A 21,749-nucleotide genomic window follows, 5' to 3' on the forward strand; every position below is an offset into this window, starting at 1 on the left:
GGCATTTTTCCGACCTCGCCCCATAATTTGTTCTGCGCTCATGTAGAGCGATCAGCCGATAACGTTCCCCATGTACTTGTGCAATGCACTGCTAATTGGGACTACACAAGAGAGGTTTACCTTGTTTCCTGGGCCTCCCTACATGGACTAAGTGCGAAACTGGGAACATCAGTGTATTTTACCCATCCCATTGCGTAGATTTTTTATTGCATGGCTCTGAGGGAGTACACACTTATCCAAAATGGCAGCAACAAATGGAAATTGGCCTTCGCTCCTTCTTTACTTCATCGTCCTGTGTGAAATGAGGCCTGTTTGTAACTTGCTTTTTCCATTTGATACCTTACAGCTCTCAGGACCTATCTGGAGAACTCCATCCAGGGTCACCTCTACCAGCCCTGGCATCCGATGTTGCAACAGGCTTTGGAACTGCAATGCTCCATGGCCTCATTTGAAGCAGTGTGGTGGTTGGCGGCAGGAGGGGTGGGTGGGGGTGGGGTGGGGGGTGGAGGGGGGGGGGTGGTTAGGGGCGGGCGAGGGGTGGGGAGGGGAGCGAAAGTGTGTTTAGGATGTTTGGTGCGGGTGTTTCAACTGGGAGAGCGGGGCAGGCAGCCTATTTTCGGCCTCTGCCAGTGCTTCTTTGGGACTGAAGATGTACAAGAGGAATCTGGGTTGGCCCACGGTTTACTTCTCAGGCAGTAAGTGCTGGCTTTCTGTGACGCGCGGGGATGTATGGTAATCTGCTAATGACCAACGTGTCTATGGCCATAAAGGGGGCAGCTCCAAACCCCTAGCTCTGTGTTCTGAAATTAAAGTGATTTCAGACTTACCAGTAGATGCTGCTTGTAAGAATTTCACTCTCTTCATGACTGCAACTTATGCTGCCTAATAGTTGCTTTAAAATCCCAAGGGAATAAAAGGGGATACCATCACTTCAAACATAGGTTTTACAAGAAGAAGTCATTTAGCTGCAAGCTGATGGATTGTGATAGAATGTCACTGTTGGTGTTTTAATGCAGGAATCCTTTTCACAGGTTCCCCAAGCATCCGCTCTATGAGAAACATCACTGCGATCGCCGGGAGAGATACTTTCATTAACTGCCGGGTCATTGGATATCCGTACTACTCAATCAAATGGTACAAAGACTCAATATTACTTCCTGACAACCATAGGCAGGCGGTTTTTGAGAACGGCACTTTGAAGCTGATGGATGTGCAGAAGGGGATGGATGAGGGAGAGTATGTCTGCAGTGTCCTGGTACAACAGCAACTTTCCATCAGCCAGAGAGTCCACGTCGCCGTGAAAGGTATGGTTAAATGCTGAGGGCCAGAGGCCTTTGTATGGCCGATCGATAGAGATAGCATCTGTCATACATGAAGGGAGCTCTCACACCGGACTTACCATTCTTTCCGCCCCCTCTTCCATCTTCTGCTCCCCTCTCCCACCCATATCTGTCCCTTCTCTCTTTGCTCAACATCTACCTCTCCTCCCTACCTCTCTGCCCTACACACTGCTCCCTCTTACACACCTCCCTCTGCCTCCTCTCCTCATTGCCTACTCCCCCACCCTCTCTCCCCCCCCTGAACCCCCACCTCTCTCCCCCATCCACTTCTCACCTAATCCTTTCCCGATCCCACTAACCCATTCTTCTTTCCGCCACTCCCAATTTCTTCTTCCAGCTGCCCGCCCATCCCGTTCTCCCCACATCCCAATCTCTCCCAACCTTCCCCCATATAAGGTCCATAAACACAACAAATTGCAAAGGCAACTTAAAGAGTGCCAAGCTATTTCTGTCACAAGAATGGTCAGATGAAATTAACATTGCCTTCTTCTCTCCTTCCTCTTCCTCGATTTTCCCTTTAAAATCTCCTTCTCCTGTCTGACTTTCTGCTGTTGAGCGTTAGAATTTTCAAGTGCTTTTCTGCTGATAACAGAGAGTGGAGGTTCGACTACCCCAGTATTCAGAGCCAAACTAAACATTCTCCATTAAAACTCCAGGCTTTGTGCCTCCTGGCCAAAGGTCAGAATTCATGGGCCAATGGCCTGCTAACTTTTAAAAACATATTTACCCACCTTCTCTCCCCACCTTCATGGATGATCCCTGGGCACGGCCGCCCCTGATGCCTCACAGCGCCAGGGACCCGGGTTTGATTCCGACTTGGGTGACTCTATGTGTGGTATTTGCACATCCTCCCCGTGTCTGTGTGCGTTTCCTCCGGGTGCTCCGGTTTCCTCCCACAGTCCAAAGATGTTCAAGTTAGGCGGGTTGGCCATGATTAATGTGCGGGGTTACAGGGATAGGGCGGGGGAGTGAAGCGAGGTAAAGTACTCTTTCAGTGGGTTGGTACAGACTCAATAGGCCAAATGGCCTCCTTCTGCACAGGAGGGATTCTATGGATAGATCCAGGTATTAAATGTGTAAATGCTTTGGAAGCAGTTCAGAGAAGGTTTGCCAGACTAATAGCTAGAATAGGCAGGGTATTGCATGAGGAAAGGTTGGACTGGCTAGTCTTGTATCCGCTGTAGTTTAGAAGACTAAGAGGGAACTTAATTGAAATATATAAGATCCTGAGGGGTGGATGTAGAACGGTTGTTTCCTCTTGTGGGCGAATCCCGAACAGGCGCCACAGTGTAGCGACGAGGGGATTTTCACAGTAAATTCATTGCAGTGTTAATGTAAGCCTACTTGTGACACTAATCTAGAATTTAAAAATAAGGTGACGCCATTTAAAATGGAGTTGAGGTGAATTTTTCTCTCTCAGTGAGCCTCTGGAACTCACTTCCTGAGATGGTGATGGGATCAGAATCTTTGAATATTTTTAAGGGAGAGGTGGATAGATTCTTGGTAAGCAAGGGGGCGCTAGGTTATTGGGGGTAGGTGGGATACAAAACTGAGCTTAATATCAGATCAGCCATGATCTTAATAAATGGCAGAACAGTCTTGGGGGGATGAATGGCTCACTCCTCCTTGTTTATATTAATCTACAACACAAAAAATATCATAAATGTATATGCGGACATTGGTCCCTCTTACATGGAGACCAAACTCTTCTGCAGTGCCATGGCACAGTGCACTGCTGCCTCACACCTCCAGGGACCTGGGTTCAATTCCCGCCTTGGGTGTCTGTGCGGAGTCTGCACTTTCTCCCCGTGTCTGCGTGGGTTTCCTCCCACAGTCCAAAGATATGCAGATTAGGTGGATTGACCAGCTAAATTACCCTTAGTGTCCAAAGATGTGCAGGCTAGGTGGGCTTACGTGGATAGGGTGGTAGCATTGGAACTAGGTAGAATATTCGTTCAGAGAGCCAGTGCAGTCTCGATGCACTGAATGAGTCCTTCTGCACTGTAAAGATTCTGTGATCTGTAGGATTGAATGGAATAAGAAATTTGTTTAAATCTTTGTGGCATCTTCTGGCTCTTTAGCTATGTGTGATGTAGGACTCATTTGTCTACAACAGAAATTCAAATAAACTTATACTATGTTACTTATTGTAGTTTACACATTGAAGAGGAGAGATGACTTTCCAAGAGTTATCGGAATGTCATGGAGGATAACTCCCATCAGTAAAACCCACCTGGATCAAGGTTAATCTAACAGGTTCTGACAGGAGTTTGTAGTATTACACAGGTATTCTGAATTATACCGCACCTTCTGCCTTGGCAGCCTTCCGCGTTGTGAGACGGTGGTTCATGCCTTGGTGGTCAACTCTGTTGGACGTGGCCCGGTGCGTCTCAGGAATTCTGTTCTGGCATGGCAATCTCTGCTGCTTTAGCTACAGGGGCAGGCAGTGGCCTGAGAAGGTGCATTATAATACAAATTACAATTATAAATTATAATCGAAGGAATGCAAATGACTCCTTGTGATTCTATGAATTCCTGTCAGAATGTGTTGGAGCAGACTGTCCATAATTCAGGTGGGCAGAGAGTGCAGAACTGCCACAGCAGAAATGCCACTGTCGCTGCCAGTTGTGTTTGATGAACAAGCATGTGATAGCGGAACACACTCGAGCCTGGGAGCCTGCGCCTTCAAGCCATCCTCTGAAGGAAGCCTGAGCTGCGGCAGGTTCAGTAGACCACGCAGGCTCCCCCAGAGCAGCCATCAGCCCAGCCTTGGTGGCTATCGGAGCTTACAGTCAACTCCAGTACAGCTTTTGGCACCTAGGTGCCGCAATGTGCTGCCAGAATTCTGTCAGCCGTTGACCGAAGTGACGCTTTCAATCGAGGAAACTGCAGCAGGCAGGCAGTCTGCGCAGCAATCACTGTGATAAACTGTTCCAAGCTTTGGCACTGCCACCATTACTCTGCGCCAATCATCCTTTCACTCTCTGGCATATGTGAGACTTGAATTTAATTTGTTCAGAGGCAGCAAATCTTCCCTTCAGGCTTTGATGTTCCGTGGTATCGGCTAGCAGACAGAATTTAAACAAGGAAACCTTTCAATTTAATTAAACGTATTTACCAGTGAATATATAGAGCAAGATATTGAGGAATATTAGAGAGAGAGATAAAGATATGGAGGTTTGAGATTACAGATGTTACAGCTGTAGTCGAGATACTAAGATATTTGTCATATTTTCACTCTTTTTGCCCTCCAGTGACTCCTTTGGGATGCGAATCATGCTACTCAAGGTTTTCCTTCAGAATTGCTGCATTAAGTTCCTTTCACGGTTCACCAATTTTCTTTGTAGTGTTTTGCTGAGCCCTAAAGTTTGTGGAGATCGCACATTTGATACCTTCTTCTAATGAGTTGCCCGAGTCCCAGCTGGTGTAGCATTGCTACAAGTGGCTCCCTTGGTTAGGGAGTGGGGAACCTCCTCTCCAGCGCTATCCTGGGCAACCTTTGTATTTTTCGCGTGGCAGCAGCAGCTTGGATTTATGGAGCCCTTTGAGCTCAGTGACCCTAGAGGCGTACAGGAAATGGATACTGTAATAGTGCGAGGTATCACTGAGACTTCTTGTGCAGCAAAGATGTTTATTGGAAACAACAATGATGTTTAACCGTATACAGGCGCAGAAGGTCTCATACAGGTCTTTGCTCCTTGACTCCCGGGCCCACACTGCCAGGCTCCCAGGGGCCGGTGCTTTTCCCCCATTGGTTGGGGTTCATGATAGGCCCTGATCAGGTCACGTGGCCCATGAAAGACCTTCTCTTAATCGCGCCTCCCCCCCCCCCCAACCAATAAGTCCCTCGACACATATGTGCATCACAAGTTATTTAGAGTTAACTCTGTTCAATGAGGGCAGAGACACCAAGGGAGGAAGTTCTTCACAAAGTCAATCTGTCAAGGGACTTTGTAGGCCTGGTGGAACTCTCAATTCCCTGACGGGTTCCTCCACCAGCGAGGCAGTCTCTTCCTCAACATCAGGAGGTTGCATTGAGGCCTTGACAGCTGCACTGAGGGGGAGGTGGGGTGCCCTCTCCAGTCCCCTCAGGAGTTTTGGTAGGGGCCTCTTCTGAACCTTCCGGTTCCCTTGCTTCAGGCTTCTGGCTGCCAAGCAGGAAGCAAAGAGCAGGAATTAATGGGTATTTTTCAGTTGGTGGGCAGTGACTAGTGGGGTATCACAGGGATCAGTGCTAGGACCCCAGCTATTCACAGAATATATTAATGATTTAGATCAGGAAGCAAAATGTAAAATTTCCAAATTTGCAGATGACACAAAATTGGGTGGGAGGGTGAGTTGTGAGCGAGGATGCAAAGGTCCTTCAGTGTGAATTGGACAAGTTGAGTGAGTGGGTAAATAAATGGCAGATACAGTGTAATTTGGATAAATGAGAGGTTCTCCACTTTGATAGCTATAAGGGGAAGGAAGACTATTACCTGAATGGCCATAAATTAGGAGAGGGTAATTTGCAACGAGACCCGGGTGTCCTCGGACACCAGTCACTGAAGGTAAGCATGTAGATGCACAGGCGGTAAAACAGGCAAATGGTATGTTGGCCTTCATTGCGAGTGGATTTGAGTACAGGAGCAGCGATGTCTTGCTGCAATTATACAGGGCCTTGGTGAGATCACACCTGGTATATTGTGTGCAGTTTTGGTCTCCTTATCTGAGGAAGGATGCTCTTGCTCTCTTGAGAGTGCAGTGAGGGTTTACCAGACTGATTCCTGGGATGGCGGGACTGACGTATGAGGAGAGATTGGTTCGGATGGGATTATATTCGCTAGAATTCAGAATAATGAATGGAGATCTCATAGAAACCTATAAAATTCTAACAGCACTGGACAGGGTAAATGCAGGAAGGATGTTCCTGATGGTTGGGGTGTCGTGAACTAGGGGTCACAGTCTGAAGGTACGGGGTAGACTATTTAGGACAGAGATGAGGAGAAATTCCTTCACCCAGAGAGTGGTGAGCCTGTGGAATTTGTTACCACAGGAAGTAGTTGAAACCAAAACATTGTATGTTTTCAAGAAGCAGTTAGATATAGCACTTGGGTGAAGGGGATCAAAGGATATGGGGGGAAGGTGGGTTTAGGGTATTGAGTTGGGTGATCAGCCATGATCATAATGAAGGGCGGAGCAGGCCTCAAGGACTGAATGGCCTCCTCCTGCTCCTATTTTCTACATTTCTCTGTTTCTATGGACCAGATATTGGCGAGTTAGAACATAGAACATACAGTACAGAAGGAGGCCATTCAGCCCATCGAGTCTGCACCGACCCACTTAAGCCCTCACTTCCACCCTATTCCCGTAACCCAATAACTCAATAACCCCTCCTTACCTTGTTGGTCACTAAGGGCAATTTATCATGGCCAATCCACCTAACCTGCATGTCTTTGGACTGTGGGAGGAAACCGGAGCACCCAAAGGAAACCCACGCAGACACGGGGAGAACGTGCAGACTCCGCACAGACAGTGACCCAGCGGGGAATCGAACCTGGGACCCTGGCGCTGTGAAGCCACAGTGCTATCCACTTGTGCTATCGTGCTGCCCAAGCTGAGTTGGGCTGCTTGGTTTACGGTTAGTTTGTAATAACTGCATATTCTGACAGCAGTCACGTTTTAAGACAGGGACGACAGGAGCTGCCCATTCAGAGAATTGTACCGGTTTTACGATTCCTAATTCTTCCGAGTGTGTCAACTCAGCCTCGACTTTCTGATGTAGAGCAGAGGGGTGTGTCTAGCTCTGAAGAATTTCATTGTGGATTCGGGGTCCATGTAAATTTTGGCCTTTACGCCTCATATTCAGCCAAGCTCGTTTGGAAACATATCTTCACACTTGCATAGGATGTCTTGGAAACCGGCATCTAATATCGTGAAAGTTTCTATCCAGTTTAGTTTTATCTGACGTAGCCGACCTCAGCCCATGTGGCTCGGCTCTTGTCCTTCCACAGCAATCATGGGCAGATGAGCCGACTGTTGTTGATACGACACTGGTGCCATCATGGTACCTAAAGTCTTTTAAGGTTTCCCCCTGTATACATTGTCAACTTTGCAGTTGTGCCGCTTCGACTCAAGGGTTGGACCCCTCTTCGAACATACTTGTAGGTTTGTTCACCCACCGCTGTGGCTGACGCCCCTGTGTCGACCTCCATCCTCAATGGTCCCCCATTGACCAGAAGACCTATTTCTGTGGGAACCACATTGTTTACTTTACCCATATTTAATCTGTATATCTCGGATTCTTCTGTGGTATTTTGTCTACTTTATACATTGTGTGTTTTTGTTTAAAAGGGGGATGCTGGCGTAGCAATGTGCCTGAACATGGCCCATCCTATTCCACTTGAAGCACACAAAATCTCTGCAACGGCACATTTCTTGATGGTGGTGGTGGTGGATGGGGGGGCGGGGGGTCGGGAGGGGGGTCTCTCCCCCGCGTCTGTAACACTCATCAAAATTCCTGGACTAACGCCCACTTTTCTTCCTTGCCTCTGACCTCAATTCCGCTCCTGGGATATTTGTTCAACCTCCTCTGTGCCTGTCAATCACGGGGGGGTGGCGGGCTTGCCTAACAGCCATTCCACTGCATGGTTGATTCACCTCACCTACCTGCACGCACTGTAGCTCAGAAGCGCTTCTCTCAGTGCATTCTGTGGCTTGAGCTATTTCTATTGCTTTATCCAGGGTAATTCTCATTTCAGCTAACAATTTCCTTTGTACATTGACATTGTGGATGCCGCAAACCAGACGGTCGCCGAGCGTGTCGCTTAACGCCGAGCCAAATTTGTATTCTGCCAATATGTGAAGCCTTTCAAAATGACAATTATAGACCTGCAGTATAATGCAGGGTCTGTGGTTGAAGCGTTCTTTCACAAGCATCTTTAGTTAGTCAAACGATTTTGTGTCTGCGGCCTCCGGGGACATTAAATTCCTGATGAAGTTTTTGGTCTGGTGCTCACAAACCATCATCAAAAAAAACTTTTGCTTATCTTCCCCCGTGATCTCATTTGCCTTAAAAAGGTACGGGAGGCTCTCGATATATTGACTCCAATCATCGGCCCAATGGTTTCCCTATCACATGCATTGTTCCTCACTCACTGTTTTTCTGCCAATCTCGTCTTTCCTGTTTATAGAGATTTCTGATGGAACCCGTTCCCCATGAATTTTGAGACTTGCGATCATTGTCCGATTTACTCTCATTGCCAATGTAATAGCGTAAGGTATCACTGAGGAGGCTTATTGTATAACAAAGAGGTTTACTAGATATGAGAATGATGTTTAACTATATCCAGGCACAGACGTATCTCATGCAGGTCTTTATTCCTTGACTTCAAAGTCCACACTGCCCGGGCTCCTGCTTTTTCCCCTTTGGCCAGTGTTTGTGCGCCCTGTGCAACAGGCCCCGAGTGGGCCACGTGACCCATGAAAGATTGCCCCCTTCATGGGGCCACGCTACCACAGATACTGAGCCAAGAAGAGAGGGATTGGGAGGACTGACCAAAGTCTCGGTCCATGGGCTGGGTTTTAAGGAGGATCTTAAAGGAGGAGAAGGAGACATGGAGAAGCGCCGGGGGTTTCAGGAAGTAATGGTTCATTATTTCTCCAAGTCACAGAGCCATCTTTCTGTACCTTTCCCATCCTTTATGTGGATGTTCGGCTCTGGTGAAGGGTCATCGACCTGAACCATTGGCTGAAATCCTCCATCCTCGTTCCGGGCTGGGACGTCCCGGTGCCGCTGAAAAACGAACGGACTTTTGGCCGGAACTCCAAACTTCCCGTTCTCGCTCGCCACGGCTCCCGCCACGGACAAGACCGGAGAATCGCGCCAGTTACGGAGGCTTCCTGACCTGCTGAGTCCTTCTAGGATTTCCTGCCTTTAAGTGAGCGTGTGGGGACAGTGGGTGTTGACATTCCAAATCCTGAATGCACCTGAGTACTTCTGACAGCACCTGTTTAAAAGCAGTCAGGAATGGGGATTGTAGCCCATTTTCTCATCTGTAACTCTGAGTGTCATTCAACTGAGGATTTTGCTTAGGGAAATAGGGGTGAAAGCTGCCATTGATTTATAATACATTTGCGAGACAAAGTTTACAAATATTGTAGAATAGTCTTCTATCGAATCCACAGAGAAGCGGACAAGGATACTGAATCTTAAATGTTTTTTGGATTAGGCTTTTAATAAAACGCTGCAGTTGAAGGAGCAGCCATTTCCAAAATGAATCTCCCACAAGTCCTTGATTGGACAGGCAGCCTTCATTTAAACACCCATTTATTGCCAATTTCAAAACCAATAGCAGGTACTAAGAAATCATAAATTGGTTAATGAATTCCTATTGCCTGTGTTTTTTTTAACATGGAAAAACCTCGGGAACGCCTTATAGTTCAGGGCAACACTGATGTTACAAGAGACTCAATAGATTCTCTCTGATCTTTCCGCTTGGGGTAGTTCAGTCACCCAGCCCGGAGGGCCCCAAGTAGCAATCATGAGCCATGCTGCATTGGTTGAACTCAGCCCAGGCACAACTGGCCTCAGTATTCCTGGGTTAACAAGAAAATGGAACAAGTTTCCCAATCCTCAATACCAAAGTAGCCTCTGCTGTAAAATCCTCAGTCAAATAGTCACTGCCTAGGCTCCCACATGAAGGATGGTGACTTGGAAAAGGTACTGAAGGTGGTTCACTAATCTGTGGAAATTAAAAAATTGATATTTATATACTTGTCTGGCCCAAAACCTGGATCACCCTTGAACTGTTCTCTTCAGGTTAACCCAACTCAGTGATACTGTGCTGTATAGGAAGTGCTTCTTCTGTAGCTATGATTCTGGAAAATGGTGCTAGCTGATGCATCAGCACACATCAGCAGATATATGATGGGCTATACGTTTCCAATGTTCCTGTACCTCTTTAATATCGTTAGGGCTAAGGAAGTTGGCATAAACAAATCGATTACCCTGACAGTAAGTAATACTATGACCCCTGACATTAATATTCTGACCCCTGATGGTGATACTCTGACCCCTGACATTAATACTCTGACCCTGACAGTAATACTCTGACCCCCAATGGTGATACTCTGACCCCTGACATTGATACTCGGACCCCTGACATTAATACTCTGACCCCTGACATTAAAACTCTGACCTTGACAATAATACTCTGACCCCTAACATTAATACTATGACCCCTGACATTAATATTCTGACCCCTGACATTAATACTATGACCCCTGACATTAATATTCTGACGCTTGACATTTATATTGTGGCCCCTGACAGTAATATTCTGACCCTCTGTAATTAGTGGGTTCAGGAGACAAGGCTGGGTTATGATGTTCCCACAGTCAAATACTTTGCTGTTTCTCCCTAACAAGACTCATTCACGAATAGCAGCCATGACTAGGGGGCATCTGGTCCCTATGGAATTAAATGAGACCTTTGGTAGAGGAAGGGAGGAGGAATCGTCGGAAAGATAAAATACATTTTCCCTTAAAAAGCCTGAATCACCCCTTCGTTCCTTTGTGCTTCAAGTTGGCACCATTCGCAAAACGCACAGACGCTGATCCTGCCATTAAACTATACTGCTCAACTGTCATTGATGGGAAACAATACAAACAAATGCAAAATGTATGAATTAAGGAAGGCTGATGACTTTCGGTAGACTTCTGGTTACCAGATGTTTAGATTTAGGTGGCACAGTGATTAGCACTGTTGCCTCACAGTGCCAAGAACCCAGGTTCAATTCCGGCCTCGGGTGACAGTCTGTGTGGATTTTGCACCTTCTCCCCGTGCCTGCGTGGGTTTCCTCCGGGTGCTCCGGTTTCCTCCCGCAGTCCAAGGATGTGCCGGTTAGGTGGACTGGACATACTAAATTGCCCCTCAGTGTCCAACGGTGAATTGAAATGAAATGAAAATCGCTTATTGTCACAAGTAGGCTTCAATGAAGTTACTGTGAAAAGCCCCTAGTCGCCACATTCCGGCGCCTGTTCGGGGAGGCTGGTACGGGAATTGAACCGTGCTGCTGGCCTGCCTTGGTCTGCTTTAAAAGCCAGCGATTTAGCCCAGTGAGCTAAACCAGCCCTACACCAGATGCAGAATTGGAGTTGCGGGGTTACAGGGTGGGGGAGTGGGCCTCAGTATGGTGCTCATTCGGAGGATCAATGAAGACTCAAAGCGAGCAGCTTTTCCGGCGCAGCGTGGCCGGTGAAAGCCGGGAGACCCGGTGGGATTTTCCCTGCCCCTCGTGGCGGCGGAGGTGGCCCAACATTGACCGGCACGCAGACCGTCTGGTCCCGCCGCTGTCAACAGGGTTTCCCGTTGTGTGTGCCCTTACCGCCGGAGAACCCATAGCGGGAGTTTGCCGTTGGCGAGACCGGAAGATCTTGATGGCGGGAACTGCTGGAAAATTCTGGCCAGGGGCCTGTCACAACTCCTTCAGTGAAATGTAACCAGGGGATGGGTGGGGAGGGGGGGGGGGGGGGGGGGGGAAGGGGGGGGGGATGCAGATTATAGGGGAAGGCATAACAACAGCAGGTTATGAATGAAACATTTCTTGCACTGAGAATGTCACCATCAAGTAGGTCAACCACCATCTTGATTTTTAAAACACTGAAGGACTTAAGTGTCTCTTGGTCTTAAAGTTAGTTTTTGACACTGAAAAAAACCATCAAATTGTGGATAAAATGATGGAGTGACCTTCTGAAATCTCCCTGGAAAATGGTTAGGCTTTAGAATGAGGTCCTTTAGGAGGGAGGTTTAGGACAGATATTTTCACTGAAAGGATTGTAGGATTAGTGAGAGAGGCTCTGAGCTCTAAGGTCAAGATGTAGAACTAATTTGGGTAGAGATAAGAAATAGTAAAAATATGGGGCTGGATTCTCCAGGTTGCTGACGCCGAAATCGCCTTTGGCGAATGGTCGGAGAATCCGAGTTCCTGATCAAATCGAGGGCGGCGCCGCTTTTGCGATGCTCCACATCTTCCAAAGTGGCGTACTCCAGGAGTTCAAATATCGATGGCCTCAGGACATTGCCTGAAGCCGCCCCCTGATGCTCCACCCCCAATCGGCCGAGTTCCCAACCACTTCGGTCTCTCATGGTCTCACCGTCGGGAACTCGGCGTGGCAGCTGCGGACTCAGTGACCAATTCATTTTTTTTCCAATGGAGGGGCAATTTAGCGCGGCCAATCCACCTAACCTGCAGATCTTTGGGTTGTGGGGGTGAGACCCACACAGACACGGGGAGAATGTGCAAACTCCACGCATGGACAGTGATCCGGGGCCGGGATTGAACCCGGGTCCTCAGCGCCGCGAGGCAGCAGTGCTAACCACTGGGCCACCGTGCCGCCCAAACTCAGTGAATTCTGTGTCGCCGGTGAAATTAAGTTAATTAAATTCCCCAGGCTACTTCGGAGGAAATCCTCTTGTCTTTTTTTAACAAATGCACCGTGTCACTCAAAGGGAAGGGGGGAAAACAATTGCTGGAAGCAATGTAGTTTGATGGTAACATAAGATGTAGTTCTTTTCTACATACGAAACAAGACTTCACAATGTCGACAGCATATTAAACATGTAACCTGTGCAGGGCTCATCTCCACCCGTGTTGCTGCGGTGTTTTTGAATGTTTTGCTAGCTGTTAAAAAAAAAATACACCTCATCTTTAAGTGCTCAAGGAGACATCTAAAATGCATCTTGTTCACATTAATTATTCAGTCCTATGCAGGGAGACTTGTGTTCAGACTAGACCACTGAGTTTCTTGGCTTTGCCGTGATTAAATTCTGATTATGCTTCACGAGAGCGTGGCTTGTGTCCTTGAGGATTTGACTGTGCAAACGCAGAGCTGTAATACTTTAATTCATTGGGTAGACACGGATCCCCGATGAGAGCTTCAGACTTTAAAACCGAAAGAAAATAAGCATGTTTGGCATCCTCTCCCGCACATTTGGTTTTGAAACCTTGCAAAGCGTTTGATTTGCTGTGTCCTTCAGTTCAAAAGAATTGCTTCTCATCAACAATTATATTAAAATAGGGCTGTTGGTAGTTAAAGGGACCGATTACCAAATTATTCTACTCCACCCACACCAACACCACCCCTGTTTATGTGGGAGTGCGTGTTAAAGTGAGGCACAGGATTTCAAAACTTTGTTTTAAAATTTAGAGTACCCAATTCATTTTTTCCAATTAAGGGGCAATTTAGCGTGGCCAATCCACCCACCCTGCACATCTTTGGGTTGCGGTGGCGAAACTCACGCAGACACGGGGAGAATGTGCAAGCTCCACACGGACAGTATCCCAGAGCTGGGATCAAACCTGGGACCTCGGCCCCGTGAGGCAGCAGGGCTAACCCACTGCTCGTTTCAAAACTGGCGTTCCCAAAACCCAGGTGGCATTCAGGGGCTCTGCAAAGTTACTGAATTTCAGTCACCCTGAACACTGCCTGGGCGATGGCGGCAGAGGCAGTCCGCACTGCCAGTCTCGCCAGGAGGAGACAGATAGTTATCCAGAGGGTGTGGGGTCACTGGGAAGGCCGCTGCGCTGAGAGGAGCAGAGAACTGAAGGAGGTTCTGTGGGCCGTGGTGCAGGTGTCCCCTGATTGGGTGAGCCCTGCTGATCCTCTACTTCCTCTGCAATGAGGCAGCACTTCTGAGGAGTGCCAACACCTGGTGGGCCCCTGATTGAGCTTGGCCCTTGATGATACAGCTGGGGTATGAGGTTGTTCAGAGGGGTGGCCTGGGTGGGCTCCCAGATGACCAGAGGCCTTCTGAGTATTTAAAGGACACAGGCAGCACTCGGCAGTGTGAGCAGCCAGGAACCTGTAAGTAGCACCAAAGGGGTGGGTTTAAAAGACAGACTGCAGCAATGGTGGTCTGAACCAGGCTACCCCAAACCCGAGGGGGACACCCCGAGTCCACGGAATTGGCACCAAATCACTACCCACTACTGTCCTGGCCGGGCACATGTGCGGCATCGCGAGACGGAGAATTTTGCCCCTAAATTTTACCTTAGTCGTTCATCTGCACTGGCAGATTTTACCCAAAGTGCCTAGGCCCAGCTCTCCTGTCAGCCTAGGCTAAAATTCATGGACCGCCCTTGAACCACTGCCCCCACTATGGTCGCCAACCCTCGTCGAGTGTGTGTCTGGAGGCTTCAGTTCGTAACATCTTGAAAGAGCCAATCCTCACTCTCCTGACATTGTCCTGCCTATCCTTTTTATTTTTTTATAAATTTAGAGTACCCAATTATTTTTTTTTCCCAATTAAGGGGCAATTTAGCATTTCCAATCCACCTAACCTGCGCATCTTTTGCGTTGTGGGGGGGTGAAACCCACGCAGACACGGGGAGAATGTGCAAACTCCACACGGATAGTGATCCAGGGCTGGGATTCGAACCCGGGTCCTCAGCGCTGTAGTCCCAGTGCTAACCACTGCATCACGTGCCGCTCCTGTCCTGCCTAGCCTGCTCTCCACCAATGGGAAAGACATCAGTCTCTTTGTTACCCACCTGGATTCGTCTTTACTGTTCGTAAAACTGTTTTGTTTCACCCAATGCCATTATTTTATAACTAATAAATCTGATCAGATGAAAAAATGATGCAGTGTTGTTCAACGCACCTCAGATCTTTCCCCTTGGTTGCTTCCAGTTGCATCCTGGGGATTAATGTTCAATTCCTGGAGACCGCTGACAACCCAGCCCAATGGATCCAATGACATTAGAAGTGAATTACATTTGTGTTTATTTCTAAAGATAAACCCTTTAGGACAATTCTCTTATAACCTTTGGGCTCTCATCTATCTTGATGTTTACTTTTAATATTCTGGTGAAGTCAATAGAAAGGTTTCTGCACCTGAAATGGTTGTACTTTGTGTCTTACCACAGGCAGGTTTGCTTCCAATGACCACCTTCCCAGAGTCGTACAAATTACCCCTGAATATTAAACGATTAAAATTTCTGACAGCGACTTGCATTTGCAAAGCATTCCAATGTTGTAAACAATTCCAAGGAGCTTCATCGGAGGGTTATCAAACCAAAATTTGACACTGAGCCAGGTAGAGTGATATCGGGATAGACGGAGTGTGCTTTGAGGAAAAAGGAGGAGAGTTGTAGAACTGGAGAGGTTTAGGAACAGAATTTCAGAACTTGGGGCAGAGGAAGCTGAAGGCGTGACTGCTGATGATGGATAAGCAGGAGGGTAGAACTGGAGGAGCATAAAGATCCCGGAGGGTAGTAGGACTGGAGGGGGTTATGGAGATAGAGAGACGTGTGAGACTATGGCGAGATTTGAAAACCAGGATGAGAATTTTAGTATTAATGCCTTGAGGATACCTTTTTTTAAAAACCTGCTGTAAGATTATTTAGGAGCATCTTATTGACCTGTGGTAACTTTATTGCTGGTGTCCACTGTCCTTGATTTCCCCAGAGGACGTAGGACTCCTAGATTGGTGGATTGATCACATTTTTGCAGGTGCACTGGAAGAATCTTCCCATTTACACAGATCTGTGGCAGTCACTGTGACTCTGAGATTGTTTAAGTTGAAATCTGTAGAATGGGGGCAGAGGTATTTTGAAAATTGAGCATTTGCTAAGTTTTATGCACCTGGAGGAGAGGGGGTTGAATGCTGCAAAGTGCGACACGCCAAACAATCTGGTGGCCTCGCTAATTTTGCTCATTACAGTATAGGGGCTGGGCACGATGAGAAGGCAGGAAGCGTAAACAAGTGGGTTGGGAAAACAGCAAATCGTGGCGTGGATTTCCTTCTTTTTATACCCCTGTTGTGGCATTATCCCCTGAACGCAGTTCTTTAGATACCCCCATGTGCCTCTTGACAATGACATCTTCCACCATTAGCGTGGCCATGAGCCCTTGATACTTTTCTGCAGTTTTCCAGCAAAAACATTGTGAAACAATCTGTGGTAAGGCAGCCTAGCATCAGAGAAATTAAAGTCTCTCTGACTTTTTTCTGCAACCCAGAACTCCTTGTTTGAGAACAGTAGAATCATCAATGCCAAAATCCCGGGTGCTCTTGACTAAAATTTTTAATCAGTATCAACAGACGCAAAATATTGGGGCAATTTTATGTTGTTGGTCAATGGAAGTGAGAGGTTTCTAATGCAAGTTCCCCCAACGCATTTTCCTCAGCCCCCTTACTCCCAATCTATCTTAGAATCAAATATGGATTTCTGAAAGGCCAGCCTTCCAAGTCCCAGCGAAGAGCTCGTTCCTCATCTCAAAATATGGTCATTGTCAACACTTATGTCAAATCTGATCCTTAAAAAAAGTTAAATTGATGAAGGCGCAGGGATTGAGGTACTGACTGAAATTAAATGTCCATTGTTAAATCTACCGACCAGTTCAAAATTTGACACTGCACGGCAGCACGGTAGCACAAGTGGCTAGCACTGTGGCTTCACAGTGCCTGGTTCCTAGGTTTGATTCCCTGCTGGGTCACTGTCTGTGCGGAGTCTGCACATTCTCCCCTTGTCTGTGTGAGCTCCCTCCGGGTGCTCCGGTTTCCTCCCGCAGTCCAAAGACGTGCAGATTAGGCCATGATAAATTGCGATTAGTGACCAAAAAGGTTAGGTGGGGTTACTGTGTTATGGGGATAGGGTGGAAGTGAGGGCTTAAGTGGGTCGGTGCAGACTCGATGGGCCGAATGGCCCCTTCTGCACTGTATGTTCTATGTTCTGTGTTCATTAGGCTTCTTTCTTTCCAGTTCCTCCCTTAATCCAGCCGTTTGAGTTTCCGCCAGCGTCGATAGGCCAGCTTCTCTACATCCCCTGCGTGGTGTCATCAGGTGATATGCCCATACGTATCACCTGGAGAAAGGACGGTCAGCTGATTCTCTCCGGGTCGGGGGTCACCATCGAAACCAAAGAATTCATGAGCTCCTTGCAGATCTCCAGCGTGTCTCTGAAACACAACGGGAATTACACGTGCATTGCCAGCAACGAGGCCGCAACGGTCATGAGAGAGCGACGACTCATTGTCCGAGGTGAGAAGCTCCCAAGACACTTATTAAATGTCTTTTTTTAATAATCCTTACGTCCTTTTGTTCTTATCAGATGACCTAAGTGTCTTTTAATGCGGGTTCTTGTGCAACTTTCAAAAATTTGGAGCCACACAGTTGGGATGGCAGGGTCTACTTAATTCATTTTCATTGGGTAATTGTTGAGGTGACTTTTCAGTCTTTCGTCAAAAATATTCCACTGACGCACCGTTTGCAAAATAGGTGTTTGTGGAATCTTGCTATGTATAAATTGGCTGCCACCTTTGCCCATAATGCAACAGTAATTACACTTCAGTGGTAGCTGTGCACCTGAGAATACAACAAGGTGATGTATAAATGCAATCTCTTGGTGTCAGCTGTTGGTCAAGTGATAAATATTGGCCAGAATCGCACCTGTGCTCACCTTTGCATCATGTCATGGGATCCTGTACCCCCCACCGGCAAGGGCAGACAGAGACTCAATTTTGATGATTCACTGAAGAGATAGCACCTCTGACAGAGTGGCACTCCCTTCGCGATGCACAGAAATGCCAATCTCAATCATATTCTCAAATCCTGCCGTGAGATTTGAGCACGCATGTTTCTGACTCGTATGAGTACAATATTGCCATTTTATTTACCATGCTCGGGCACCAGTGTTTCTCAAGTATGGTTGCAGGTAAATTATTCACTTGTCAATGTGCTCTGCCTCGGAAAAATAGTTGCCCATTAAAAATGGTCAAAGGAACCATTTTGAGCATTTAAGCTCACCTTTGCCACTGCAACACACCCCACTTTTTTCTGATTAACCCTATTGTGTTCATCGACTCAATTATTACAACTGTTTTCTATTTTCCAGTGCCTCCTCGTTTTGTCGTTCAACCCAATAACCAGGATGGCATCTATGGAAAAGCCGGAGTTCTTAACTGCTCAGTGGACGGATATCCTCCTCCGAAGGTCATGTGGAAACACGCAAAAGGTTACGACCCGGCTGTTGTTTGCCCTCATTGTTTCCCCAGTCGCGGTGCTAGTTAGTAACACTGCAATCCAGATGGTCGCTAAAATGTAACATTCGATGGATTGTAAGCTTTAATTGGTCCTGTTGAAGAAGGTTCACTGTGCCACAATGGCACAGTGGTTAGCACTGGTGCCTCACGGCGCCGAGGACCCGGGTGCGATCCCGGCCCCTGGTCACTGTGTGGAGTTTCTCCATTCTCTGCGTAGGTCTCACCCCCACAACCCAAAGATGTGCAGGGTGCGTGGATTGGCTACGCTAAATTGCCCCTTAATTAGAAAAAATAAATAAATAAACTTCCTCCTCTGGCTGCCCCATGGCTGGACATCCAATAGGTTAATCCGTACTCTTTGTTACCCGATTGAATGATTTTTGACTATTTGTTTATACCCACCTTCAAAATATTTACCATTCATAATCAAAGGCATTGAAAGAAGATTTATTTTTCTTAACGTCTCTTATTTTTATTCTGGGTTGCACACAGCGGTGTTCTGGAGATTCATTTTAATTCTCGGCATTTCTAAGATATTTCTAGAGAGCTGGCAACTCGACCCTGTGCAATCTTGATCAATGTTTCTTTTTAAAGGGTTTGCTGGGAAATTTGCATGACACTCATCTTTCAGGATCAAGCTGTTGTGGGGCGGTATGGTGGCAGAGTGGTTAGCACTGCTGCTTCACAGCATCAGTGACCTGGGTTCAATTCTGGCCTCAGGCGACTGTCTGTGTGGGTTTCCTCTGGGTGTGCAGGTTAGCTGGATTGCCCGTACTAAATTGCCCCTTAGTCGCCAAAAAAAAATGTGTAGGTTAGATTAAGGGGTTAATGGGATAGGGCTGGGGAGTGAGCTTGGGTGAAGTACTCTTTCAGAGGGCCGGTGCAGACACAATGGGCTGAATGGCATCCTTCTGCACTGTGGGGATTCTATGATTCCATGATTCTAAATGCAATTCTGGTTTCCGATACAGTTATTTTTGTTCCCTCAATTAATTTCACAGCATCTGAAGATATTGACTCATACTGATGTACAATTCTTTAATCACCTTTAAACATCTCAAAACCATTGAAAAGGAATCAAGGAAAAATCACATTTTTAGCCTCAGTGGAAATGCTGATTTGACGATATAACAAGGGATCAATATGCAGTAGCTTCATTTAAAGTTCTTTCAACGAATGACCATCCATGACTGACTGTGTGGTAAAAGTGCCACACACTGTGGCCATGTTTTGTCATTGATTAACATGAAATCTATGGAATTCCTTGCCCAGTGAAGCAGTAGAGGCTCCTTCATTAAATGTTTTTAAGATAAAGATAGATAGTTTTTTGAAGAATAAAGGGATTAAGGGTTATGGTGTTCGGGCCGGAAAGTGGAGCTGAGTCCACAAAAGATCAGCCATGATCCCATTGAATGGTGGAGCAAGCTCGAGGGGCCAGATGGCCTACTCCTGCTCCTCGTTCTTATGTTCTTATGTTCTTATGAAAGGATTCTTTGCCAGCTCCATGTTTAGTCCTTGTACACTGGAGTATAGGCATCTCTCTTCACTGACCGCAGTAGTTATGTGTTACATTTGCCAGCTTCAGCTAAAGCCACAGAAGAATGTTCCTAGATACCACCAGACCAGTGTTTCGGACCAGCCAAGGTTCTCGCAAGAAAATAACCACCCTATGATCAGAGTTACTAATCTGACATAAATTACGAGGCCACTCCACAAACCCAATTCCACAATGGCTAAGACTAAAGGAATGATAAATCAGCAGAGAAACACTGTGAACACCTTTCCCCTGCCACTCTGTTACATTCACTCTCATAAACCTTCACTAGGTTTTATAAACATGGGTCTGGATTGAGATTATCGCAAATACAAATGGGACGTACATTTCCAAAAATTCTGAATAAACATATTAAATAACACACTACAGTCAAAGGTAATAACCAATTCAAGTCATGCATATACTTGGAAAGAGCATCATCAATCTACGATTTTAAAACAGGGGTAAACTCATGTTCTTTTTTAATTTAAAGTACCCAATTCACTTTTTTTCCAATTAAGAGACAATTTAGCGTGGCCAATCCACCTACCCTGGACATCTTTTGGTTGTGAGGGTGAGACCCACCCAGACACGGGGAGAATGTGCAAACTCCACACGGACAGTGACCCGGGGCTGGGAATCAATCGTGGGTCCTTAGTGCCGTGAGGAAGCAATGCTAATCACTACGCCACCGTGCCGCCCAAACTAATGTTTGTTGTGGTAAAATTCCGACAGGCTTGCTTGTGTTGCTGTTGTCATTGTATGTTGAAGGAACAGTGGAGGATCCAGATCCTGTGATGTACTTTGTTTATGGAAAATTTTCAAAAAGGAAAAAGCTGCTACTTTTTAATAGCTCTTCACATGTGTTCCAGCGGCGGTGACGTGTAATACTCACCGGAGCACCTTCATGATAAAGCACGTTCCTCTGGGTCTCAGTGAGGTGAATGTGTACATTATTTCTCACTGACCCTCTGACTCTTCTCTGACTTCATCCTTTGTAGGAAGCGGGAATCCTCAGCAGTATCACCCAGTACCGCTGACAGGTCGAATCCAGATTCTGGCAAACGGTTCCTTGTTGATTCGTCATGTCTTGGAAGAAGACATTGGGTACTACCTTTGCCAGGCAAGCAATGGTGTGGGCACAGACATCAGCAAGTCCATGTTTCTTACAGTAAAGAGTAAGTACCTTAATTTGCGTTTGAGTTTTAGACCATGTTTTCAGAAAAGCCAAATTGATATCCTGCGGCGAACACATATGTTGAATGAAATCCATATGTTGAATCCATATGCGGAATGAAATTCATACGCTGAATCCATATGTTGAACAAAATCCAAAAGTTTAATCCATATGTGGAATGAAATCCATACATTGAATCCATACATTGAACGGGAATGTCTGTTTGAAAGTCTATACAGATTGTTGTTCAACACACATCACAGCTGCCTCCCACGAACTTCATTGGTACTAGCTGCTTGACTGCAGGGGTGAAAGAACAAAGTTCTAAGTTATACATGAGACTTAACTAGTTCACAGAATTACAAAACACAGAAGCAAGCCATTCGGCCCATTTGAAAGCCCTTTGAAAGTGTTACCCAATTAGTCCGACTCCGCGCTCTTGCTCCAAAGGTCTGCAAATATCTCCATCTCAAACATAAATTGAATTCTCTGAAAGTTATGATTGAATCTGTTTCCACCCAATCTTTCAGTCAGTGCATTTCAGATCATAAAAGCTGACTGCATCACAAAAAATTCTCATCTCACTTCTAGTGCTTTTGCCAATTACCTTGGACGTGTGAACTACACTTACCCAACCCTCCTGCCAGTGGGAACAATTCCTCCCGATTTATTTCCT

General features: G+C 46.6%; 1 protein-coding gene across 3 annotated transcripts in view; it reads left to right on the plus strand.

The window, feature by feature from the left end:
• Window positions 1-21,749, plus strand: part of dscaml1 (Down syndrome cell adhesion molecule like 1) — a 692,721-nt gene that overhangs the window by 436,993 nt on the left and 233,979 nt on the right. For 2 of the 3 annotated variants that reach the window (XM_072486516.1, XM_072486518.1), the window contains exons 8-11: window positions 1,032-1,304; window positions 17,083-17,361; window positions 18,215-18,334; window positions 20,898-21,074. In XM_072486516.1, coding sequence (XP_072342617.1) covers window positions 1,032-1,304; window positions 17,083-17,361; window positions 18,215-18,334; window positions 20,898-21,074 — 849 coding nt within the window. Of the gene's footprint in view, window positions 1-1,031; window positions 1,305-17,082; window positions 17,362-18,214; window positions 18,335-20,897; window positions 21,075-21,749 lie in introns of those variants that run through there. The other variant, XM_072486519.1, reaches the window with a different exon arrangement.

This window comes from Scyliorhinus torazame, chromosome 21 (assembly GCF_047496885.1).
Source record: "Scyliorhinus torazame isolate Kashiwa2021f chromosome 21, sScyTor2.1, whole genome shotgun sequence".
In the NCBI taxonomy this organism is placed as follows: domain Eukaryota; kingdom Metazoa; phylum Chordata; class Chondrichthyes; order Carcharhiniformes; family Scyliorhinidae; genus Scyliorhinus; species Scyliorhinus torazame.